The sequence below is a fragment of the Panthera leo genome, chromosome C2 (assembly GCF_018350215.1).
Source record: "Panthera leo isolate Ple1 chromosome C2, P.leo_Ple1_pat1.1, whole genome shotgun sequence".
In the NCBI taxonomy this organism is placed as follows: Eukaryota; Metazoa; Chordata; class Mammalia; order Carnivora; family Felidae; genus Panthera; species Panthera leo.
Genome location: NC_056687.1, coordinates 145,354,814 through 145,382,643, shown reverse-complemented (window position 1 = coordinate 145,382,643; position 27,830 = coordinate 145,354,814). Strand labels below are relative to the sequence as shown.

General features: G+C 38.1%; 1 protein-coding gene across 8 annotated transcripts in view; it reads right to left on the bottom strand.

Moving 5' to 3' along the window:
• Positions 1–27,830, bottom strand: part of RBMS3 (RNA binding motif single stranded interacting protein 3) — a 702,269-nt gene that overhangs the window by 121,909 nt on the left and 552,530 nt on the right. For all 8 annotated transcript variants that reach the window (XM_042955148.1, XM_042955152.1, XM_042955154.1 and 5 more), the window contains exons 7-8: positions 24,777–24,883; positions 4,738–4,784 (exon numbers count right to left, since the gene is read on the bottom strand). In XM_042955148.1, coding sequence (XP_042811082.1) covers positions 4,738–4,784; positions 24,777–24,883 — 154 coding nt within the window. The remainder of the gene's footprint in view (positions 1–4,737; positions 4,785–24,776; positions 24,884–27,830) is intronic.

The following is a 27,830-nucleotide window of genomic DNA, read 5'->3' as shown; positions in this document are numbered from 1 at the left end:
TACAGACTTCCTTTAATCCTTACAAAGCCTTACTGTCTTCTCCATTTCACAGAGGAGCAAACTAAAGCACAAACAACTTGCCCATGTCTGGTGAATGACAGAGTTTGGATGTGCATATCAACAGCCTGATTCTGGAGGGTGCTCTCTTAACACTGCTTATACGGCTTCTCTTATGACTAATCGTGTAAGTAGTTCTACCTGGAATCATTTGACTGTGCCTTTTAAGGGAAAGTAGTATTGAAAAAAAAGAAGGAAAGAAAGAGAGGAAGGAAGGAAGGAAGGAAGGGTGGAAGGAAAGAAGGAAGGAAGGAAGAAAGGAAATCACTATTCTCTTGGGGGCAGATATAATTCCATGAGCAACAAGACACAAAAGTGTAAAGTAACATGGAATGTCCTGGAAGGTTCACAGAAGGTTCACATGATTTTCAGGAACCAAATCACGGATTTGTTTTTGTTTTTGTTTTTGTTTTGTGGATTTTTCAGTGCCATTCTTGGAAGTCTGAGTTTTGTTCTATAGTTTAAACTCTGCCTAATGCTTTAAACCAGGCAGGGAGGTGATTGCTGTAATTACATTTTTATTGTTTGTTTTTACTTACTTATTTGTTAAAGCTTTTTTTATTTATGGAGCACTCACTTTTGAATGCCCCTCTCTGTAAAGAGAGCTTTCCTACTATTCTTCCTTTCTAATCTTAGATTTTAATAAATTTTGCCTGTTGCTTAAAAATAAATAAATAAATAAAGTTTATTTATTTTGAGAAAGAGAGAAAGAGAGAGAGGGAGAGACTGACCAAGCAGGGTAGGACAGAGAGAGAGGGAGAGAGAGAATCTGAAGTGGGCTCCACACTGTCAGTGCAGAGCCCAATGCGGGGCTCAAACTCACAAAATTGTGAGATCATGACCTGAGCCAAAACCAAGACTTGGAAGCTTAACCAACTAAGTGACTCAGCTGCCCCTACATTTTGATTTTTTTTAAATATTCAAAAAACAATATGAAAATGTTTTACAGGAGAGCTATACTAGAGACAGGTAAAAGGTTAGTACAGGTAGGGAGGATGATCGAATAAACCCAACCAGTGGCAAGGAGAAAGTGCTGGGGTAAAGATATAGTTCAAAGGTAAATTGAATTAAGTCTTAGTGACCAATTTTATCATTAAGAATATTATAAAAGAGAGAACCCAGAAACTGGAGTTGATGGCCTAAATGGCTTTAAAGTGAATTACGAATGGGGTGCCTGAGTGGTTCAGCCGGTTAAGCTGTGGACTCTTGATTTCAGCTCAGGTCATGAACTTACGGTTCATGAGATAGAGCCCCATGTCGGGCTCCACACTGACAGTGTGCAAAGCCTACTTTTGATGCTATCTCTCCCTCTCTCTCTCTGCCTCTCCCCACTCATGCTTACTTTCTCTCAAAATAAATAAATACACTTAAGAAATTCTTAAAGTGAATTATTAAAAAAAAAGAACAAGTAAATTTCATATTTGGTTGTCATTTGAATTTGTTTGGCTTGTATTAGGAAGCACTGATAAAGTTAATGATCTCAGTTTGGGATAGACAAAGATATCCAAGAGTAATATTACCTAATAAGCAGTTAGAAACACAGGTGATAGTGCCCTGCATCTCCTTACAAACTTTAAGTGTCAGCTTGCGTGTTTTAAGGTCCCCAAAGGAAGAGGAATGGATGAGATCAAAGAGGAAAAAGACAGCATCCTGAGAAAGATTAGTAAAAGTGGGCAAAAGAGGAAGAATCAGGAGAGGCCAAGGGAGTAGAAAGGAGTACAGAGCAAGCAGGATCAGCAGGGAATGGAGCTGTGGGGCCCATGAGATAAGAAATTGCCAAAAAGGTATAAATGGTACCAACAACGAGTTGAGTGGAGTGAGGTTTCAAATGATAGAAGAACTAAAAGGGTGTCAGTCACAACAGACACATTTGGACATCACTGGGAGCATTAGCAAGGGAAATCCCAGTCAAGTTTGAAACGAGACTTCATAATTTAATAGGCATTTGAAAAAAAATACGGGAAGGGGGCGGCTGGGTGGCTCATTTGGTTAAGACTCCAACTTCAGCTAAGGTCATGATCTCATGGTTCGTGAGTTCGAGTCCCGCATTGGGCTCTCTGCTGTCAGCAGGGAGCCCACTTCAGTCTCTCTCTTTCTGCTCCTCCCCTGCCCCCTCAAAAAGAAATAAACATAAAAAAAAAGAAAAGAATATGGGAAGATCCTGCATACAGACAACTGAAGTTGTTTAGCAGTGAAGAGAAGGCTAAATTAGCGAGGTCACTAGAAGTGATGTCATTGGTATGAAAGAATGGTTTTGCTTCTACTCCCCCTACAGGTGGAAAAGACTTGAGCATTTCTTTAAAAAAAATTTTTTTTTGGATGTTTGTTTATTTTTGAGAGAGACAGAGACAGAATGTGAGTGGGTTGGGGCAGAGAGAGAGGGAGACACAGAATCTGAAGCAGGCTGCAGGCTCCGAGCTGTCAGCACAGAGCCTGATGCAGGGCTCAAACTCACAAGCCATGAGATCATGACCTGAGCCGAAGTCGGACGCTCATCCGACTGAGCCACTCAGGCGCCCCAAGACTTGAGCATTTCTATAGGCTGAAAGGAATATTCAGTGGACATGAAGGGATTGAAGAAAAAGACTAATTGATGGCATATGGTTCTTTATCAATGAGAGTAGATCAGACGATAAAATCGGGAAGATGGGTATCCTCAGCATCTTAACTAAAATGTGTTTCATGAGGGAAATATTCACTGTTGGAAACACTTAAGTGGGCAGCGAAAAAGGGTGAGCCATTTTTGCAACTCTTCCAATCATGCGAAGGATACCGTGTTGCAGTTAATATAAGGTACAGATAAAGATATGTCATAGAGAGGGTGATTAAGGTGGACAGATGTACCTGCAATCATTATGGCACATGGGCAGTGGCTTGAAATGTGAGGAAAAAGTCCTGCAGGAGGGACAGATGTTCACTGTGTACTATTGTGTCCTCACAGCCTCTAACATGGCACTCCCCAAAGCTCCCCTTTGGCTGCTCAGATTAGGAACTGAAATACCTTTAGTTTTCTCTTTAGGTTTCTGATAAATCAGCAAGAATACTTGGAAAATTATGTCTTTAGAGAAGACAGTCAGATTTTAAATTATGCACCGGAAAGACCATTGACTGAAGTGATGCAGAGGGGAGTGTCATCCTCCACTCCGGTCCAGGCCTAAGTCACTGCTGTATATCTAATCCTTCACAAAGAGCTTTGAGTAAGAAGGACTTTATAATAGATGTATGGCTAAATGTTACAGATGGGAACATATAGTATGCAAAATATTAGCACCTGTTGAATCTGGTTAGTGAACATATTCAATTACTATTATATAATAATATTATTCATTATACATATAATTATTATTCATATATTCGTATTATTCATTATTCATATTATTCAATTATTCATATAATAGATATATGGCTAAATATTACAGATGGAAACATATGTACGTATATAGTATGCAAAATATTAGCACTTGTTGAATCTGGTTAGTGAACATATTCATTCAATTATTATTTCTATTTTCCATTTATGTATATACATTTCTACTGTCACGCCACATATTTTTACATGCATTTGACTCTGAAACAATGCATGTTAAGTTACAAATATAAACTACTTGGTGCATGGTATGTGTTTAATACGTGTTATTTCCTTCCATTAAAACACCTGTTTTCTGTCACCATCACTTAGCATATAAGGCCTTGTTCTGTACCTTTTGAGTTAACTATTTTATTTTCGCAAATATACAATATGATTCTTGAGGACGTTCTTCTCTATTTCTTCTTTCTACTCACCAAGCTTATGGTGCCTTATTGGAAATAAGAAAATGCTTATTGGATAAACCCTTAAATTTCACTCCTAGAGAGGAGTTTTAATCAACAAGAGAGAAAGGACTAGAGTCCTCCCTTAGCCTACCATCCATGTTTACTCTTTTATGGGAGGGTAGACTATGAGTTCCTTGAGGCAAAGGCCCTGTCTCAGATACTGTCTTTTAAGTCTGGAGAGCAGAGCACTCTGCTTGGCATACCCACTGGATGTTTACTGAATGAATGAATAAATAATTGCTTAAATGAATAACTATCAGAACAGAAGATATTTAAATCCTTTCAACATCCCATAGATTTTCATTCGAGGCAGCTGACCAAATAGAAAAAAGTTTGCATTCTTTTATCCTCTACACTGATCTTAAATGAGGTCTTCATTCTGATTATTTAATGAGACTGTAAGACAGAAAACTGAAAGCCATGGAGAAATCCAAGATAGAAGGCTGTGAAAATAAAAATAACCAACCAACCAAAGAATAATTATTGTCAACTGCAGGACAGCCAACGCAAAGAGAAGATATTGGAAAGTGAGTTCAACCAAAGATACTCAGAATTACAGAATTTTTGAGAGGTCAGATCATGTAGTTTAAGTTTTATTTTTCAAAGGAGGAATCCTAGACTCTGTGACTTATTCTAAGTAAGAGGCTACAAAATTTCTAGATGCTTATTCAAATGAAGAGCAAAGACACAATCACCAAGTCACTAACTTGACTCTGTCCGTTACAGTGGTGAGACATGTTTGGTGTACACTTTCTCGTTAAAGATTTAAAACAAAAGAAAGACAGTTTTGAACATTTTTCTTCAGTACTGATTTCAGAGATCAAAGATACCTTAGCAATTAAAATAGAGAAAATGTGGTCTACTTACCCATTCTGTATGGCAGCTGTGGGGTCATAGGTCAGAGCCATGCCAGCCTGTATACAGGGAGGAAAGGGGAGAAATCAAATCTTAACACTTTTATCTCGGTGCCCAAAACATTCAGTCCACACAAATACTTTTATCTTTACTTTCCGTGATTTAAGTTTATTTTATCCTATACATTTTTCCATTCTTACTGCCAAGACTAGCATTTTTACTCCCCACACATCAGAATCCACCAGCGAGTTAGGAGTTTATATTATACATCCAGACAAACCAAGGAACAATGCAGTTTGGATGATTTCCGTATCTACTTCATAAACCATCCTCTGTCTAATCTGGTATCCTCATGATTTCTCACTATTGTCAAGAGCACCTATTGTACATCTCGTGGATGAAAAAAAAAAGGAAGAATAAATCCTGTGGTCAGGATAAAAGTAAAAGCTACTTAAAATGCATTCGCCCTTTTAGAAGGAAATGTTAAGAAACATTTATTTTAAAATACGTGGTATGGGGTGCCTGGGTGGCTCAGTCGGTTAAGCGGCCGACTGCGGCTCAGGTCATGATCTCGTGTGATCTTGCGTGAGTTCGAGCCCCGCGTCGGGCTCTGGGCTGACAGCTCAGAGCCTGGAGCCTGTTTCAGATTCTGTGCCTCCCTCTCTCTGACCTTCCCCCGTTCATGCTCTCTCTCTGTCTCAAAAATAAATAAACGTTAAAAAAAATTTTTTTTAAATAAAATAAAATAAAATAGGTGGTATGCCTCAGGGGTGTGTAGGTAATAAGTGGCCGTGTGCTTGTCCGATGTACTGCCAGTGCCTGTCCTACTAAGAACGGTAGAAAGGCAAGGTCATTTACACATGAGGGAAATTTTAGGCCTTGTAGTTAATCAGGAGCTGCTTTCGTCCTAAGTGTACTTCTAAGAATACACTCACCTTTGAAAAACTAAACTTCAGTAACTGGCAGTAGTTTCAGAAAAGAATAATAAACTTCATGACTGCTAATTCACAGCCTACCTCCTTTCCTTTCTTTTTTTTTTTCTACCTCCTTTCTTCATACACATATCACATCTGATCCTCATGAAAACCCTACGGAGTAGGTGGGAGAAATAGCTTCTCCATTTTATCGATGGAGACCCTGAAGCTTGGAGAGGTCAAGTGATTTGCTAAAGGTCACATATTTATTTAGAGGGAGAATTAGATTGTAGCCCATGTCTTCTGATGCAGGCTGCCTTCCACTACCTATGACACTGACTGAGGGTCTGCATGAGACCTGACGATCATCTCTAGCAATGTGGGAGAACTTTTTCTGTGCACGTCTGGTCATGTCAGCTTTATTTTTGAACTTAAAATTTTTTTAATGTTTTATTTATTTTTGAGAGACAGAGCGTGAGTGGGGGAGGGACAGAGAGAGACAGAGAGGGAGACACAGAATCCGAAGTAGGCTCCAGGCTCTGAGCTGTCGGCACGGAGCCTGACGCAGGGCTCAAACCCACTAGCCATGAGATCATGACCTTGACCTGAGCCAAAGTCGGACATTTAACCAAATGAGCCACCCAGACACCCCTATCATACCACCTTGTGTTTTCCAATACTGTCTGTTTACTGCTTGTGAGTATAAACAGAATGTGGAAGGAAAACGGACTAGGTTGTTATCAGGTTAGCTTTTTTTTTTTTTTTTTTAATTTGAAAGTAAATTAGACCAATGTCAATTCCCTGGCTTTGATAGTACACTATAATTATATAATATATAACCATTGGGAGAAATGGGATGAAGGGTACACAGGGCCTCCTTGTACATTTCTTTTGCAACATCCCATGAATCTATAATCATCGCAAAATAAAAAGAAAAAAATGAATGAACTTTGAGGACTTTAGTAGAAGACAAGAAAAATCATAAAAACTTTAGAGAAAAGAGAGAGGAGTTTTGTGCTTGAATTTTTTCCAGTGTGGGTGAAGGTAGTTTTCCTACTGGGCTCATTGAATTCCTCAGATTTAGCACATAACTGAAATGGAAATTCTCAGGCTTTCCAAGATAGGGTCTGAAGTTCAGTATGCTCTGCTATAGTCAAGCTTAGATTACATGCATTATTTTTCCCAACTTTAAAATTGTTATTAAGATTGGTATAAAGAACAAAAGTGTAGAGCTGTATACGAATGGGACTGGCATACTGGGAGCACACAGAAATGGAAACAGAGTTTGCAAGCAAAGTTGAGATGACTTTCAGAAGTTAACAGAGGTGCACTGAGAATGCATGTGTAATGATAACTGTCTCACTCATGTTAAAGAAACATGCAACTGATATTAGGACAAGGTAGGGGATTGGAAAATAAGAAGAGAGTAACAGAGCAGAGATAAAGATAGGCTTTCTCCCCCTTGGGAGAAACAAAGGTCGTGGTGTCAAAAACAGATCCTAAGTCTAAAATTTTCCCAAGATGGGGCCTATGCCATGTGACAGACAGGAGGCTGGGTCCAGGCTGAAGACTCCCCAGAACGGGCCTATCTGGGGTGCAGCTGATACTCCATGGTTCTAGATCCTGGAGAGGGCAGTTGTATAAATTGCCCATTGGGCATAGAACTCTTTCTTAGAAACACTAACCTTCTTTCCCCTAACTTATTCAAGATGTTACACCAGAGGCAGAATGAAAAGAATGGGCTTTATACTCCATAGAGATATTGCTAGTTTGTGAGTTTAAGATGAAATAATACCTTCAGCCTCCTAACCACCTGAGACTGTTTAAATCCTAGGGGACTTATAGGATGCCTTTCCTAGTCAACCTCATGTTTTCCCCTTTTCCTTGGACTTATTTTCCAATAGTGCTCGGAGACCAATGCTATTTATCATTTCTTGAATGACCAATTATCTTGAACATTCTCTTCTCATGCCATGTTTATTTGTCCTGACAACATTAGGTAAGGATTTTTTCTCTCACCTACTACTTGAATTTCTTGTGGGTTATAGTTAACAAATCAGCCCCAACTAGGAACACAGTAATTATCAATAAACTCTACCTTTTTGTTGAATATCAATTTGATAATCAGGAAGCCTAAGTTGGCCTCTACCTACATCTGAAACCTCCATCCATCTTTCAGAGGATGGAAAAGAACTGAATAGATGGCAATATGGTTTTGTGGAAAGAATATATATTTTGGACCTAGGTTCAAGTCTTAGCTCTGTTATTTCTGGCAGTGTGACCTTGGGCAAATTATTTAACATGTTTCAACCTCAGTTTCCTCAGCTGTTAAATGGTTAATACCTACCTCATCAGATTGTTGTGAAATTGAAATGAGATTACATTTGTAAAGTATCCAGCACAGTGCCTGGAGACAAGACACATACATGAATATTATAAAACAAAGCAACACGTGGTGAGAGCCATCTGAGTGGTATGGATGGGTGAGGGATAGAGGAGAGAGGCTGGGGGTGACCAGGGAAAGCATGTGGAAGATGTAGAGATGAGTGGAGCCTTGAAAGACGATTAGGATTTCCATAGATGGAGATGAGAGATGGAGGCCGGCTCAGACAAAAGGAATAGCAGGAAAAGACAAAGAAATAAAAAGGGCAAGGTGGGTGATTCATCTGCAGTAGAACATTGTGGTGGGGGGTGGGGTAGTGGGAATTCAGAGTCAAAAGAAAAGGAAGGAGAACCTTGATTGCCTGGCTCCTCTTAGGGAGGCATGGGATATTTTTTGAGCAGGGCAATTACACAATCAAAGAGGGATTGTCCAATCCCAAGAAACAGCATGAAACCCCTGGAAAACAGAGGGTAAATCCAGAGCAATAAGCAACTGGAGTAGGTACTCGGGGACAGGCAGGTGGAGAGGATCTCAAGTGCGACTGTCATTGCAAGAGGGTAGGGAATGAACACAAGATTCACCTACTTCATGATTTTGCCTAGGGACAGTCATGTCTCTGAGCACCTTCGGCAAGAGGAGACAAGAGATAGTTTCAGGTCATATACATTTGGGACATTATGGGTAACAAAACAAGGCATGGGTTAAACAGGGGGTTGTGTGAACGTAGCCCACTGGCTGAATATCATAGCACAATAACTAATACTTGGCTGCACCTGGTTTTCATTTCATGTGTAACAGATTGTTGAGTTATAATTCTAATATAGTCTTAATGCAGATTTTGCATTCAATTTCCTTTTGTTTCTTTCCACAAAGGTACAAAAGAAAATCAATTTTGCTGCCCTGTCTAGCCACCTTTACACTAAGTGAAGAACCATGAAATCATCATTATGTAATTACCAAATTTTATGGCATGTTTACAAACTCCAGAGTCACACAAAAAGTAACTTGGAACAAAACAAAAATGTCACACCACATATGGAGGGAAGTGATGTTTAATCCTGTCTCTCTGTTTCGAAAGAGCTTACGAGATGCACAAATATTTTCCATTTTTCGAGTTTACATAAGTTGTGCATTGGAAGTGTTTGCAATTTATTTAAACGAAAGGGGGCATTTTTGTCATTTTCCAGCAGCAGCTGAGTTTTTGCTTAGTATTTCAACCATAATAGGATATTTCTAGTCACCCCGGCAGAATCTATACTATAAGAGCTAAACAGTTTAGAAGAAATTTTAAAATGGAGTTTGCTGAATTAAGGTATCTAATTATTTTCAATAAATATAGGGATTTCATGAAGACATATCAGTTTGACTTAGGAGCTAGATATTTGATTTTTATAACTTTAAATGATTAACAAGTTAAATGAAGAGGTAATAATCATGGAAATACTGCTATGGGCTATGGGCTCCCTAGTCTCAGTAGGGAGTAGGCATTAACACTTCAGAAAGATTTTTGGACTGTAATGCTTGGTCTTTCCGAGGAGCAGAGGATCATGGACTATAACAAAGCTAATGAGAAGACAGGCTGATAGAACTGATTTTATCATTTTTGAAACTACTTTTTACATTTATTAACGTTTATTTATTTTTGAGACAGAGAGAGACAGAACATGAGTGGGGGAGGGGCAGAGAGAGAGGGAGACACAGAATCCGAAGCAGGCTCTAGCCTCTGAGCAGTCAGCACAGAGCCCTAAGCAGGGCTCAGACTCACGGACCCTGAGATCAAGACCTGAGCCGAGGTCAGACGCCTAACTGACCAAGCCACCCAGGTACCCCTGAAACTATTTTTATATTGTCATGTAAATGGGGACCAAAAAATTTGAGGCAACAAACTTCATATGGATAGACATACACTGTAATTACTGGAAAATGGAAACATCAATGTGTTAGCATAACATTTCTCTTTTTTTCTAAATTCTGTCTTGACAAATGATGCATCATAATTGTATGGGTAAAAATGAATAGTCACAAGAATTTCCAACTTTCTATGATCAGATATAAGGCAACACTGTAGTATATACATAAGTAAATACTATAATAAGTAATAATAAATAAGTACATATTGTATATTTTAGCAAATATTGTGTACTGAATTAGCACAAGATAAGTTCAGGAAGCCAAATAAGAAAAGGATAACGTAATTTTCTGGATATTATTTTTTTTAATGTTTATTTACCTTTGAAGGAGAGAGGGAGGGAGAGCGTGAGCACAGGAGGGGCAGAGAGAGGGAGACACAGAATCTGAAGCAGACTCCAGGCTCTGAACTGTCAGCACAGAACCCAACCCGGGGCCCCAACTCACAAACCGTGAGATCATGACCTGAGCCAAAGGTGGACGCTCAACCGAGTGAGCTACCCAGGCGCCCCTGGATATTATCTTTGAAGAGTGTATTTCTCGCAATCAATGTTAACAATATTTATAACCGTCAGTGGGTTATTGTTAAAAATTCCAAAAGTAAAGTAAGGTGGCTTAAAAAGTTATGTGTGTGAAAGGGTTTGAAAATTATAATGTGTTATAAAATTTGGGGTTCTGCTATTGTAGTGAAACCTCACTTAACTTTGTTTATATTTACTTACCAATATTTCTCTTTAGAAACATGTCCCTTAGCGAAGAAATCATGATACAAAATTATGTGTATCATATGGGTCAAAAATTTTTAAAAAATTAAAAAAATATCTCTGACTAGAAATTAATTTCAATAATATTAAATGCCAAAATACTGGAGTGGTATAACCATAATTTTTTTTCTTTCCTGTATTTTTTTCTGACTCTTTTGTAAGCTATATATAATTAGAATTACTTTATAATGGGAAGTATCTTAAAGAAGTATATTATATGAACTGTTCTGTGAATTGTTTTTAATTTTTAAATTCAGGAAGAAAAAAGGCATATCATTTACAAAAACCATACAGATTAGAGGCCTGACTTACGAGTAAGCCCAAAAATGTCAGGAAGCATTTAGCTTTGCTAGGTCAGTAGAATACAGACGGTCTGGGATCAAATGGGAGTTGCTACAGCCAGAAGGATCAATGTGAGAATGGGAAGGAGGTCAAGAATAAATACTGACAATTCAGGGTTAATCATACACTGATCCTAGTGTTGGAAGCTATAAGAATTCATAATTACAAATGGCCATACTGGCTGAGAAACTGAGGATTTCATATGCGATAGCAGAAGTGTGGATGTCCAAGATATTCAGAGGAACCGATAAAAATCACCAGGAAACCACAACATGGTCATAACCAAGTACAGTTTTTGGCTAAAAAAATGATTTTTTTAAAAATGTTTTAATGTTATTTATTTTTGAGAGAGAGAGAGAGAGAGAGATGGAGTCTGAGCAGGGAGGGGGGCAGAGAGAGAGGAAGACACAGAATCTGAAGCAGGCTCCAGGCTCTGAGCTGTCAGCACAGAGCCTGACACAGGACTCGAACCCACAAACCGAGAGATCATGACCTGAGCCGAAGTCGGACAGTTAACTGACTGAGCCACCCATGTGCCTCAAGAAAGGATTTTAGGGGCGCCTGGGTGGCTCAGTCGGTTAAGCGTCCGACTTCAGCTCAGGTCACGATCTTACACTCCGTGAGTTCGAGCCCCTCGTCGGGCTCTGGGCCGATGGCTCAGAGCCTGCAGCCTGCTTCTGATTCTGTGTCTCCCTCTCTCTCTGTCCCTCCCCCGTTCATGCTCCGTCTCTCTCTCTGTCTCAAAAATAAATAAACGTTAAAAAAAAAAAGAAAAGAAATGATTTTAAACCTCTTTCCTGTTTAAAAAAAAAAAAAAAAGGAACTAATCCTAGGAAACAATATGTATGTTCAGGGCAAATTTGCAGGCAGAATGTTGTAGCACCTACTGAAAAGGAATGTGAGAAAATAGGGCAAGTGGTAGGGCTTTGCCAGCATTGGCTCTGGTGTGGTCAGGTGATTACTGAATGGTGCGTTTCCCCTGGCACAGGCAGTCAACCATATAAAGCAGGTGTCTGCTCTCGCCTGCTCAAGGCATGTTCCCTGGACTATGTGCAGCCAGTCCCTCTGCTAAAGAGAAGATGAGGGACAAAAGAGACTGTAGACAGGACACTACCTAATCTCCCAAAGAGAGATATAGTCTGGTCCTGAGATCAGACAGAAACGTCCTTGTTAATTGTTCTGTAAAACATGCCTACCAACCTGTGCAGTGGCTCATACAATACTCCTAAGTTTCACAATTTCTGAATCTAAGGGAGATATTTATTCTAAATCTATTTGGTTAGTATGCATCATTTGACCAGTGATTTTCCTCTTCTTTCAACATCCCTTGCAATTCTGTGAGCCTGCTTTTCTTCTGACTTGTCAGAGAGCAATTTCTCCTTTGATGTTACTCGGTCCACCCCTTTGTGGTGCCTGCTGGTGCTCAGGGCCAGGGCTGGCCCCCCTCTTCTTTCCTTCTGTACAGTAATGACATTCACTTTCAGATCCCAAGTATGATTTATGTCCCGGTGATTTCGGAATCTTGGTCTCAAACTCAAGTGTCTATACTGAATTCCAGAATTTATTGCCTAGTTAAATTAGTACGTTTAATGTATGGTCAGTGTCTCTTATCAAGTTATCATTTCTTGTTTGTGTGTTGGCAGAGACATCCTCTCCTTCCTCTGCTTGCAACTCCCCTCAGCCACACTGTTGTGCTGTGAAGATGCTCTTTTGATAAAGAACATGTCTCAGTCCTTGACTGGTGAGTAGACATGGGGGACGCAGAGGGATTTTTAAGCGACCGTCCCAATTCAGCAGGGAAGCCAGTGTACCGGAACCAAATCATGAATAAGAACCCAGGACAATTAGAGGCAGCCAGAAAACCTGGAGGCCCCTCTTATCCAAGTTACTGACCAAGAGTAGTAGGGAGACGATTATGAAAAATCATCTTGATATCTTCAGGGGTTTGTCAGGAATCATGCAAATGAAATGCAAGGGATTTATCACTTAAAAAAAAACTAGAAAAATAGGCAGAGAATAGAGAAAATTCACCTCTCTTTGTTTGGGAAAAGAACATCAGGGGGAGTCATGCTGTTGTTTATACACTATGTCATCACAGTATTTCTCCTTTTTGGCTTCAGCTAAAGCATCCTAGTCAGGCAGAGAATTTCTCCCTTTTATAGCAATGAAGAAGGACAGGCCAAAAAGATGCAGACAGAATTAAGCCTGGATGACTGGAAAAGCCAATGGCTGCACAAAGAAAGCATCGTCAAAGGAGAAAGAGAAGAAAAGGTATGATGTGGCTAGCTCAAGTTCTCAAAGCTCTAGTCTGAGTTTGTCATTCCCAAAGTTAAATTAAGCCTTTATTGATAATCATAAAATACACAAGAGAACACTACCATATTTTATGTAGACACTTCTGATTTTATTTCAATCTAAATGGCTGACTTTATAGATTCCAAAACACAGTGTGTGTGTGTGTGTGTGTGTGTGTGTGTGTGTGTGTGTGCGCGCACTTCACATTTTAAAGTCTGTGAAAATTGGGGCTTGCATGATAATTGATGGCATTTGAGTTTGGCAACTTCTCTTTTTAGTGACATTTAAAATAATATTTCATCTTTAATTGATGGTATCTTAGAGTCGGTGATGGAGTGTATATACTGGTAAACCTCACTATAACATACTAAGTAGGATGAAAAATATAAAATGCTGAGGTTGCTACCAGGGTGGGTCTGTGAAGCTGAATAGGTGGGAGTTCTAGGTATCCGGCTAGTTGATCCATATTCTCCCAGGTCCCTGCTGCAGTTTGATGGTATGTGGAGGTTGTAAGCTGTGGTTTAAATTTCGATGGGGATAATTCTGAGTCTTATGGCAGGCTGGAATTGCCAGGACAGCACCAACAACTCCAGAAACTCCCTAGTTGGCTGAGGCCCCACTTAGTTGCCATGGAGACTGGGTCAAAGGTATCAGAGAACATGGAGATCAACCATCAGTCTTTCCCCTTATAATTGCTTGATATAATTTTTCCATTGTTCAGCCCCTCCTAAACCCCATATCCCTACTTTCTCCCCTAGAACATAAGTATGCTTTCCCCTACTCTTCTTTGAGAATGGAGACTAGGGCAGATGATTGGAGCTCATCATCAGACACATCATATCCAAAATTACACTATTATAGGAATTTTCAAGATTTACTTTTTATCTTTAGTGATCACAGGTTAGAAAATACGAACCCAGCAGTTTTAAAATAAGAACACTTACCTGAGTTAGAAAGTCTATAAGCTAAACTACTGCGAATTCAAGTTCTTGGGCCAATGGGAAGATTTTTTTGAGATTACAAGTGTCATTCACCTTGAGCCTGCTCTCTAAATTGCCAGTAAAGCACATGAAATAAATAAGACTACATTTGATGGGCTGGCTAACAAAGTCAATCGCAAGTGTTGTAATGCATCGTAAGAGCCAATCACTTTTTTTAAGATCACATATGTAAAGTCTCTTCTTCAGTTCAAGGTTAAAAGAACTATTTTCAAAACCTGGCAATGTTGTTACATACATCTTAATTTCTTCCAAAGTCCCATTAAAGAAAACAATTGGACAACTAAATGCCAAGCATGTTGTTATACCCAAGGGAAATCATGAACTGTATAGATAATTCTTCCCCCTTCATGGAATATGGTCAAAGATAACATGGATCTACACCCTTTTACTGCTAAGTTTTGAAATAATTCTTTAGATAAACTATTGCCTTTAAAGTATTTTTTTTTAATTTCTAATGGTGTATTGGGGCAACACTTCAATTCCATATCTCTGAGACATAAATTTTCTAATGTTCAGTACTGTAAAATTAAATTACAGTCAATATGGCTCCAAAGCTAGTAGAAATGATATATTTCTGGGCCTTGTCAGGTTCTTCAGATATTTAATAAGAAGGGTGTTGACTGGTGACTGATCAAAGAGTTGGTGTGCAGGGTGCACTGTTCCAAACAGATCCAACTGAAGGCAAGAGGGCCACATGGTTAAGGTGCATTTTTGTCTTCATCACTGCTAAGAATGCCTCAAAGCATGTGGTTTAAGTAGCATTGGTAACAGCTAGTGATAGCCAAATGCTTTCATAAACTCAACAAAATATTCCTTTTGAATGTTCCTTATAAATGGTAACCATAGGGATAATCTCTTCTCTCCAGATTTTATGCAGCTTGTTTGTTATTACTTCCATAGCCATCTTTGTGTCTTTGAACATCAAATATTGTCCATATCAATGTGACCCACTGGGGTTTCTAAAGTCAAGGGCCAATATAGCTTTTTCTCTCATATGCAGATAGGTGGGTAAATAAGAATGTTATAAGTGATAGTAGAAATAATTCAATGTGTTAGGCGGATGACTTTGTACTGCTAAGGAAGATATATGAATTTTTACACTGGGTCCAATGTTTAGTGATCTTGATAAAGTGATTCCAAGCCAACTGGTCGCTCATAGACTCATTAAACTCATGAAAATAGGACCAGAGCTTTTCCAAATTCCTTAGAAAGTTTTGCATTTTTGGTTGAGTAAAGAGTAAAGAGTAAAAACTGTTGTCTTTAGATCCATAACAATTGATAATTGACTCAAACACAACTTTTTACATAAAGACAGTTGGTTGCATGAATCAGTACATTATTTTTGATACCCATGGACATTGGTTTTTTATATCAATGGAAGAGATACAGACTTGACCAGTAGCTGGCTCCCACTCAGTAATAACAATCAGAAAACAAGACACAATTCTTGTTATTAGCAGCAATTATATTCTCTAAAGTCACCATGAACACTGAATTAGGAATATTGACTCATTGCTCCTAGAAGAAATTCAGGGTTAGGTTCTGATCACAACATTTTCACCAACTAATTAATGCACAACATTGCTTTAGCTGTGTTTCTGGCTAAAGACACCTTATTATATATTTTTGATTCATCAACAATGAACTCAAAGCCAAAGCACTATAAGTCATGCTTGCGCAAAGCTGATCTCCATTTTCTTTTCATATTGTCTCCACAAGGCACAGCATAGATTCCTTGCACTTAGGAACACAAGGCATCATGTCAGCACTATAGTTGGGGGCATTTTAAACAGTGAAATCACCAGTGAAAAGCACAAACATGGAAAAATGTGGCCCTACATAAACCAAGGAAAGGACACGTGTTTATAGTGTTATAGGTTGACACAAGAGCCTGCCTTGCTCAATCTTGAGAGTATGGATATTTGGTGACTCAGACTTTTTTTTTTAAGTTTTTTTTAAATTGAATTCCAGTTCAGTTAATACACAGTGTTATATTAGTTCTAAGTGTACAATTCAATACCTTACACAGTGCTCTTCATGGTAAGTATACTCTTTAATCCCCAGGCGACTCAAACATTTTACTGCTCTGCACAAATGACCATGAAGCCACCATGAATGTTGATTCTGGGTTATAAACAAATTGTAGCAAGTACGTTAAGTTTGCATACAGGGAACCCATGAATAATGAAGATCCACCGTATCTTTTTTAAATGATAATTTCACGAGTCTGAGTCTTTCAGTAAACAAAAGGAAATTTCATAAATGGCATTAGTATTAACTTAGAAGGATTCTAACAATTCCTTACACACAAAAAAATTGGTAACATTACTCTTGAAATAGATTAGGGCATTCAATAGATTATTGGGCAATAGATTACTGACATTCAGCACTAGGGAGCCATAGAATATGCAAGAAAATTCTTATTTCCCAATTATTTGTTAAATCCAGCATTCCCATCAGGATGCTGCTTCTGTCAAAGATAACTGCTTTGAAGAATGTTTGAAAGTACTTGATCATGAGGAGTATTTTTCATAGCCACAGAGGTTGTGTGAGCACTTTTTGCATTCAAAACTAATTGCCATTACTTGCCGGAATAGGTAGGTTAATAATTCATTTTCTTTCTCTTTAAAAACACTAACCATGTAATTCATCAGATCTCAATAGTGGCTCCATCTTTTCCTTGGTATCTAGCTATAGTTCATGTTTTCTTTCAATATTCTTTTTTTCTTTTTCTTTCATCTTCTCCATCCTTCTCTTTCCTTGCCAGCCCTTGGCTTTTATGATCACACGACCTTCAAGAGAAAAGTGGCTACAAATTTGAAAACCATCTAATGCCTCAGTGCTAAATAATGCTTGGAATGCAGATGATGATTTGGAATGTGATCTTATAAAAACCTTAATAAAATCTGGGTCAAAGTAAAAATAAATTAATTTCTACTTGCTTTATAATATACTTTATTAAATAAGTGAAAAATTCAGCTGGAAAAATGATATTGGTAGCAGATGTCTTTTCAAATAAATGTTGTATCATTAAAAAGAATTCCCACTTGGAAAATAAAAGAGACATGACATAAAATTGGACACCAAGGAATTAAGCATTTGAGTCATAAGAAACACATAGCAAAGCTGGCTTTCAGATTAAAACGCCCTGACTTGTGTTGATGATATTATGATAGTTATAATAGCTAATACTAGAGTGATTATAGTTTTCCAGGAACTGTGATCAGTGCTTTATCCTCGGCACCTCATTTAATCCTTCCAATCACTAAATATACACTTTTAACCATTCTCATTCTACTGATGAGGAGACTGAAGCAGAAAAACGATAAAACTTTCCCAAGTTTGTCCCTCAGCTTAAAAGCTGTGGATCTGTGATGGAAATGCTAGAGTTTCCTCCCTAACTACTGGAGTGTCTGATAAAATGTGAAGAAAAGCCAACAGTATTGTGCACATCACAGATGCTGACACATGTGCTTCCTTAAATTTCAGAAGGAACTATGATTGTCAATAGTTAGTAGAGTACTAGAGAAGGATTCAAGATGTATCCTATCCCACCCAAGCTCAAGTTGCTCCTCTAAATATTATTCTCTCTGTGCCAACTCAGTACCCAAGGGCAGAGGGGACTCTACTGGACAAGTAACAAGGTGAAATTTTCAACTCTGGGATGATTTTCTGGCTTGTCAATGCATATAAATCAGTTTCTCCGTTACCTACCCTGAAAAACAAACAAGCAATCAATCAGTTAATGGTTAGTAACGGGACAAGTCTGAGCTGCAGTTCTTGTGTTTGCTGCATTTGTCAGTTTTATTATTTTTATTTTGGCTTTGGTTTTCTTTCACTGTTGCGTAGGTTAATAGCCAGTTATCATCAGTGATTTTAGTTCCACGATATAAGTTATATTCTATCCAACCTTTAACTGCCTACTCTACAGAGAAGATCTTTGCTGTTTTAGGTTCCCAGGGGGTGGAGAATCTGTCTGTATGTTTATGTCATGTCCATTATCTCCTGTCTTGTGCCTCCCACATAGGGGATGCTCAGTAAGTGCTTGTTTACGGACTGAATGCTTTTTGTTTAAGCTGTTTCTTCTCCAATATTACTTTAAAAAATGTATTTCAAACAGAATTCTCTTAAAAAGAACATTTCTGCAAGAGGTAGTCCTATACTGAGAAAGTAAGAAAGGAAATAGGAAACAGGAGGAGACAGAAGGGTTCTCACGGTATATGTATATTTCTAATATACATCCAGGGCAAGGGTCACTCCCTACACTTCATTATGTCCTTGGGACACAGCACAAAGTATCAGTCATGGAAGGAACAAATGCTTTTTGACAACAAGAGTACTGATGATTATGGTGATGGAGACACAGTGGAAATCCAGAATTATGACGCCAACTCTGCATGTATTAATTTTCTCTCAGAAAAATAAAAACAAAAGCAAACATAAAAATCAGGACATACCCTCAAGGAAAATGTTTATCTGAATGAGAATCTAGGATGGAACTATTTTGTTATTGATTACGGGTATCTGTCTACTCAGAAATCTAAAAAGACATCTTTGTGTCAATCATAAATGGATTTAGTCGGAATGAATAATTACTCCTCATGCCTTGTGGCACAATGAGGAGGAGGCCGGACGTTTGGAATCAGGTTCATCAACTATACCTGTACTTGGCTATGGACTTCATAACAGCACGAGAAACCCCATTTCTCCCACATGACCTTTGCAGGCTTTCATTCACTTACTGGCACTGAAGAGAATTTTTATTAATAGTAGTTCTAAATGGACAAGAGCTATAAAACTTTACAGCACAGGAGAAGTTTTCATCCATCACTGAAAACAAGTTGATTTCAGGTCTGAAAATAGACAACCTATTATCTGGGTTATAGGTCGTAACAAATCACTTGGCTTACTGTTGGCTGTGGTAAAACTGGTAACTTGAGCTTTCAGCTCACTCATAGTGGATTTTGTAAGTGCCTTAATGAGATCTAATTAAAGCATACTCTGTCAGTTTATTCCATCTCTTAAAGGCTTTGAAATGAACACGTCCAGGCAGAGCCAGTAGCATTGCACTACAATAAGGAGCGCAATTTACATTTGGTTTGTGTGAATGGCACCCATCCCCTTGGTATTATGAAGTGCATGTACTGTATTCATATACCCAGAGGCTTGTGTCTTGGGCAATTAAAAATGCCCTCAAATAAAACGTCTTCGAGATATAATACATCATCATGCCTTATCTAAAATTTGTTTCTTTCCTTGGGAATAGGTAAGAATTTCCAAACCTTAGTATTCCGAGAATGCATCCCCCAAAAGCTTACTTGATTTTCTCTTCAACATAACCTGCCAACTATTCCTGGGAACCTGGGTGCTGATTGTTAACAAGACTATATTAGCTCCGTTAGTTCATCTCCATATCTAGACCGTGAAGACAATCTCCTAAAATGTTTCCCCAGTAAGGAAAAATATCTTCAGAGGATCACATAGAGAGAGATTATTTGTTACTGCTCATTGCTTTGAAATTGACTCTAGCAGAGAACTGTAGATCAGATAAAAGCAAGAAACACCATTTTATTTGTTTTAGTTTTCATAATAAAAATCTTGGCGTTTTTCCACTGGACTTTTGAATACCTTGTGGGGTCACTTCTTTGTTCAATTGCTGGGTCTCTTGTTTGTGTCCATAGCCAAAATATTATTTCTTTGAAGTGCAATTCCTGAAGCAATTGTTATCGATGGCGTTTAGTGACTCAATTACTATAGGACTTGTGAAGATCTTACGAAAGCTAGATTAGAGCTTCAAAGCCAGTGAGAAATAGTTTGTTTATGGTATTTGCGTACTTAAGGATAATGTCCCAACATGACAATTTGGTGAAACAGCACCGTCTTCCATGATCTGACAGTTAATGTTCACTTGCATTTGAAAATTCTGAAGGAGACCCAGAGGCTAGTCACAACAAATGTCAACATAAAGTAATTTCAAGGTTTGACTGACTCTCATCATTGTTGTAGAAGCATCCATCATCTTTGATTTCAGCCAGTCATCTTTACCACATAGCTGAATGTTTCTGATCAGTTGTACTTATTATTTGGGCATAGATTCCAAACAAATCTGCGGGCTTTTTGGTAATCATTGGAAAAGCATTCTTTGGAAACATAGGAAGAAGCAACAGGAATTCTTCTTCGTGTTCCTGATATGTGTATTTGTTGTTGTTGTTTGTTCATTTGTTTGTTTTTTAATTTTTTTATTTGTCTAGAGTGGACACACACTGTTGTATCAGTTTCAGGTGTACAAAGTAGTGATTTGACAAGTCTATACGTTATGCTGTGCTCACCACACATACAGTTCCCATCTGTCACCATACAACCCTATTACAGAACAAGTGACTGTATTCTTTATGCTATGTCTTTTATTCCAATGACTCCTGATGTATTTTTGGACTGATATGCAGCATTCCTGATTCCAGTCCAATCACTTGGGAGAACACTAACACGATCAATTTTGGGAAACATTTTGCCTGAAGTAAAGAATATGCCTTCAGATGTAATGGGCTATCTAGCTTATGAATGTCATGAAAGTCATACTGATGATACAGTGAGACCATTTCTGAGCTAGGGGTGACATTAAAAACATTTCGCCACCATTATGTTGTAAGCACCGGCCAATCAGAATATAAATGCTGGGGTAGGATCCTGGGGAACTCCTGCAGTGCCAGGTAGCACCCCATTCTTGTGAGATGGTAAGACGTCCTGAGGAGCCACCAAAGTGGAAGGGGTGGAGGGGCTGTACTGATGGACTAGTGCCGGTGGTTATTTACCAAATGAAACAAATATGTTTTACTATTTTAACAAGCAGCATGGCCCTTCTGGTATATGGAAGTTGAATATGAGCCCTGTCCCTGGCTCAAGGTTCTCTGGGACGGTGGTTCTCAAAGTGTGGCCTAAGGACACTTGAGGGTTTGGTGAGATATTTTTAGGAGATCCACAGGTTCTCCCTTTTTCAATGACGTGTCTGTATGAAGCTGGATTTTTTTTCATATGATTAAATCAAACAAACTATGGCAACAGGTTGGATGCTGATGCAGATATGCAAATCTGGTCATCTTTTAGCAACCTAGACAGTAAAGTGATTTGCAAAAAGGTAAAAGAGTGCCATTATTCTCAAAAAAACTGACTTTGAAAGATATAATATTTTTGTTAACAAGGGATGGTTTATTCTTTTTTAATGAACTAATAAACAATCATTTTTAAGAGTATGAAGGGATACTAAGACCAAAGAGTTTGTAAATAGCTATATGAAGAAATAAAATGATAAGATTTGTAGAGCACTAAGAGAGGCCTAATAGCCCCAATCCCTGAGCATTCTGCTCAGAGTTTTGCTTGTCACTTGAGAGATTAATTAAGAACTTTAAAATATCCCTGTGTATTCCACTTATGCAAAAACATGTCCAGCAGCATATATTTGTATTTCAAAACCTTGCTAATTTACACTAATTTATGTGTGTAAAGTTTTCATTACTAGATTTTTTTTGATAAAGAAGTGCATTTCACCATGCTAAGAGAACTGTTATGAAAATGCCACTCAGAAGAAAACAGCTTTACACAAGCCATTAAAATTTTAATTAGCTTATCAGTTGTCATGCTTTAGGTACTTGTAAGATGCTTAAACATTTTAGGAGAAATCCTTTTCACACTATCGTTTTTTTACCTGACTTTCAAGAGAGGCAGAGAAAACATGAGCCTCAATCTGTGCTACTATCCCAAATGCTGAAGCACTGGAATTGAAATTATCATCTTTCATTTTATCTAGGGCAACAATGAAAGGTTTACCATCATCTCATCTAAAAACAATAACTGCAACAAAAAACAAGCAAAAACAAACACCCCCAAATGATCTCTTCATCAAATTGGTATGCCAAGGGGCTATTAAAAAAAAAAAAAAAAAAAAAAAGAATGGACTTCAAGGAAAGATTATGTCTCAACCTTAATACTGGATGAAGGAAGGGCCCAGAGAAAATCTCTCCTAAGAATCTGACCCAGAGTCCTTGCTTGGGTTAGAGTTTCAATTCATGAAGTCAGAGGGGTCAAAGACCGGCAGAGAATGTAGATAGTGCTCCCAGATGACTAACGAGAGCAAATGCAACTTGTCTTCTCATAATGCCATTGATTATAAGAGGAGAACCAATTTCAGAAGTGTTAAAATGTGGAAAAACAACAACAAGAACATGGGTCTTGGAAACAATGAAATACGGTAATTAAAATTTCCTGGTATATAAAAGTTCACTGAATATTGCTTACATAGGAATGAACTACATTATGTCAAACTTTATCAACCATGCTAATACAATTTAGCAAGTATAATGCAAGCAGAAATAGAAGCAAATATATCTATATACATCTATATCCATATCTGTATCTATATCATCTATATGTATATAAAATGATAGGGACACAAAGTTATCCAACATCCTTAGAGTATCTACACCTAAAACCACAATCGAGGTGTAAACATTAATATGCTTATCTCAAAACCAAAATATGTGATAAGCATATTTTTAGTGCATGCCCTTTCTTTTCCTAAGTTCTTTCTTCTGAATGTATCTACATACTTGGAATACATTTTTATTGGTCACAGGTAAATTTAATTAAGCTCCTTTGATTTTCACAGTTCAACATCAAAAGGTATAACTCTTAAAAAGCAGCTTTTGACAACAGAGATTAGGGATATATGTTTAAAACCTACAAGTAAATTACAAGATGCTCTGGTTGCTAACGTTGACACCACAATGCTTCTGTGGCAATAGCACACTTGGTCTTTACCAAGATCTAAACCCAAAGCTCTAGATTCGTCTACAGTAGCAAAGTGGCAGCTTGCAGTCTACATTTCTTTTATGTTGACTGGCTTGATCTTGAGAAATGTGTAAGAGGGGGGTGTCTTGCTGCATGCAACTGGCATCTATTTTGTGGATGCGATAAGACAGGACCTTACGGAGACAGGAACTGAGCTTTCAGTCATCCCAGCTTATCTGACTGACCGTCAAGGCTTCTTGGTTATGGTCTGCGATCCTGAAATCTCTCTCATCAGTGGGTGTTAGATTCAATAAAAATTTAAAAGATCAAATGAGTCGTTGTAGACTACAGATGTTTGGTATGGGATGGATGTCATAATGAATACTATCAGAAATCAGCTCTCTTCTGGGGGCGATGGAGCTAACTGCTGATCACTAACCCAACCCTGAAAACACAAGGGTCATTCCCTTTCCTCTTCCTTTTTTGAACATAACACAGACTGCCTTTCTAAAGTTGGGATATTGAAACTCTTTCCTTTTTCATTAGTTTCAGGTGTTTGATGATGATTCTCTTTTTCATGTCTTAAAATAAAGAGTTATAGATTATACAATACTTGAACACAATTTATACTTTAAGAGGGGTTTTGAGACCTGTGTGGAAAAACTCAAAACACACGACAGTCTTAGTAAAAAAAAAATGGCTAAACGTTTTGCTGAGGAAAACCCCACTCTCTTTTCCGTCAGTCCCAGTACTGAAAGTGTAAAATGCTGCATCAAGTGGGATGGCTCCTAAATGAGAAATAGATGAAGTGGGTGCTTTGAATAGAAATACAAAATAAAGCTCTTCTGTTGAAAGTATGGCCTTGGTACAAAATAGCATTTATTCAAGTCATTCAAAAAACTCCATTCCTTTTCACAGAGAATAAAACACTTCTTAGAAGCCCAGATACCTTTTCCTTGTCTTCTTACAGCAAAAATAAGCAAAAGGAATTCATTCTCAAGTGTCACTGGATGCTTACGCTTGCTTTTCTCCTGTTTTGTGTTAAGAGGGTAAGTGGATCATTAACTGTTAAATGCCTTTCTTTTTGTTGTGAAAAACAAAACCCTGTGTATATCAACTTTTCTTTCAATTTAAAATGTTATTTCAATATAAAAAATGAAAATGTCATATCTTATGTTGATATATACTTATGTAAAATACGTATCAACACATTTATGAGCATATGGAAAAATATATAAAACACATATATGTGCAATGGTAGATCCCAATAAAATAAATCGAAATTTTTAGTTTTTTCCAAGTACATAAACATTCAACGCTCATTACTGATTTCACTGAAAATATTTTTTAGGTACTATACGATTATGGATCAACTCTTTGTGGATAAGTCTTTCAGCGAGTATGTATCAGGTTAAGGTTTGGTGAAAGACAGAGGACTTATTGTAGTACAGAACTGAGGTCAATTTTGAATTCCTACATTCCTGCTCAAGTAATTTTATCCTGAGCACATTAATATAGGCCTACTCATTTGCCCTCTTCGAAGAGATTTGGTTTTCTAAGAGACCTGATTTCATCAGGGCCCCAAATGTCTGTCTTGCCGCCATTTTGAGGAAAGCATGGGGCTATATTACTGAGCAAAAGTCAGTCAGTACTCACTCACCTCTCCTTCCCTGGGCCAAGGCCTTCCATTCTGGGTGTATTTGCTTTGATTCTGTCGCTTCTTTTGTCCTCCATCAGCGAATTTGCACAGTAAAGGCTCACTAGGGGCTGGAAAGATAAGAAACCAATTCTACATTAGCAAATCCCCCTTAAAAACAAGTGATTATTTGAGTCACAGTAGTGCTTTGTAATGCGTATCTTTGAAGTTGTCTTGCTTCTGGAGAGATATTTGGCCCCCTTTTAGTCTCTATTATGTTGGCTGTTATTCTATCTAACTGGGCTTCGAAAGAGCACTGGCAGACCATAAAAGAAAACAAAAAATATTGTTGAAAAAATAATCAGTTGAAGCAGAAAGTGAACCTGCCTTAGAAGTAAAGAGGCGAATGTCAACTCCTTCCAGTTATGTTAATGCTAAAAACCAGACAACGGGTCCAAAATGGAGTCACTTATGTGAAGTTTCATGTCACCAGACCAAAACCTAACTTAATTAAAGTTTTGGCTCTCCCAGAAATGGAAGTTTAAACCAGTCAGTCAGGAGTCACCTGATCAGCACTGTTGAGGTAATTTACCTGATAGAACCCGGGCCATCCTGTGTAGAAAAGTGACTTTGCCATAACCAATCCATTTTTTTGCCAATACTTTTGTTCACACTCCCTTCTGCCTATAGAAGCCTCCAATTTGCACAGCTCCTCAGAGTTCCTTTCTACCTGCCTGATGGGATGCTGCCTGATCCACGAATCCTTGAATAAAGCCAATAAGAGCTTTAAAATGCACTGTCTCATTTTGCTTTTTAACATTAGAAACTTATTCATAACCAGTATTTGTGTGAAGATAAATATTTCTCCTCAAAGTTGCCATGTTTTCACAGTAGAAACTGTAGGATTCTATTTTGGAAAAAGATCCTTAGGAGTTTCCTTCTAAAATGGGAGCTATTTTGCTAATTGCAACCAAATTAGTTTTTTTCTCATTAATCCCTGCAATTTCAAAAAGGCTAGAAGTTGATTGTCCGTTGAACCTCTTTCACTCCAATTTCCCAGTGAAAACTAGTCAGTGTCTCAGGGAGAACAATTACTTAAATATTAAATGAGCCCACATGATAAAATCTAGACAAAGGATATGGCCCTAACAAATGAATCCCGGCCTGGGGGGAAATGTGGTGATCCTTGGTGACTTAAGTACACTTATTTGACAATTTTATAAAACACAACAGGAAGAAACTTATTCTTTGAGAATTCATGTTCTCTCCACATCCTTACTTGACTAGAAAAATTGCTGATTATTAGCACAAATATTTTTAAAACTGAATGAATAAAATAAATCCATATTGCCCTAAAAAACGTGGCCAATGCATTAACATGGCTGGGAGGATTTTTGTTGTTGTTTCTTCATTTGCTTGGATAAACCATATACTAATTTGTAAGTTTACAGTCTGAAAACTAAAATGGACCTTTCCTCTTCCAACCCACTGGGAAAATGTGTTCTTCTAAAATGTAATTGTTTAATGTTTGAAGGGGAGCAGAATATACCGTCCAAAAAATATGCCTCTTTGGCATAAGGATTAGCTCAGGCTGATTATTTTTAAGAAACAGCAGATAGAGGAAAAGCTCTGAAAACTGACTAGAAGTTACCCTTTTTTAAGAGATGTTTACATTTATAAGGGAAATCTCCATTTGTAACAGTGTCTCCCTCTTTGTATCTGGAAGAAAAGAGTATTCTAGATCTCAAGAAACTTATCAGTGGAGAAGCGAGGCCTTAAATCCGTGTAACAACCTTACCCTTGTTTACTGTGCTTTTTCTGGTAACCTCCCATTACTGGTCTCATTACCCCTTCCCCAACATCTTTTGTCTTTAGCTAAAGATGATATTTAAGATGGTGACTTGGACCATTTCAGAGAGTTACAAGGTTTTCCTGGATATCTCCATGCAAGAGATATACAAGTTATTAAACTTCTATTTGTTTTTCTCCTGTTAATATTAACATGTCTTTATTATGGGGGGGGGTCCCAGTCAAGAACCTAGAAAAGTAGAAGGAAAATTATTTTTCTTCCCCTGCATTATGCTAATTCTTTATCTCTCCTTGTATTCTTGCCTTTGACAATGTAGTGTCATCGAGTCGTCTGACTCTTGGTCTGACCCCATGTGAATTTCTCTAGACAATGAAATGTTAGCAAATGAGACACAAGCAGAGGATTGAAATGTTTTTAAGCATTGAGGTTTGCTTCTTTTACTTTTCTGCATAGCTACGTGAATATGCCCAGCCTGGTCTGCTGCAGGATGAGGTACGACTGTAGATGAGTCATCCCTACCATCAGAGCCAAAGCCAAAGTAGATCATCCAATGACCACCACCCGGACATGTGCGTAAGCTCATCTAAAATCAGCAGACGTACACAGATAACATGCAGGTGACCACAGAAAAATGTATAAACCAAGGTGAGGTCAGTAAGGCCATCCCACAAATATGTAAGCGAAATAAATCTTTACTGTTTCCTGTCACTAAAATTTTGCAATTGATATGTTATAATCTTTCTTTTTTTAATTTTTTTTAACGTTTATTTATTTTTGAGACAGAGAGAGACAAAGCATGAACGGGGGAGGGTCAGAGAGAGGGAGACACAGAATCTGGAACAGGCTCCAGGCTCTGAGCTGTCAGCACAGAGCCTGACACGGGGCTCAAACTCACAGACCGCGAGATCATGACCTGAGCCGAAGTCGGCCGCCCAACCGACTGAGCCACCCAGGCGCCCCTGATATGTTATAATCTTAATAGATAACTGATACCATTTTCCCCAACATCCATTCCTCCCCATTTCTACTCCACCTAGGTTGCTTGCATTTACTAATCTGGATGAAGCAGAAAAAAAAAAAATTAAGGGATTCACGAGACTTTCAACTGTCTCCAAAATCAATAATGGAAAAAGAAATGAGTGGGTATCTACAAAAAAATATTTGAAAATCCTTTGGCTTTAAGTGGCAGTAGTATTTACTCAATCCTTTAGTTTATTAGCAGCAGAATTCTATTAATCAATATTGAAGAAAATGACTCAAGTAGACAG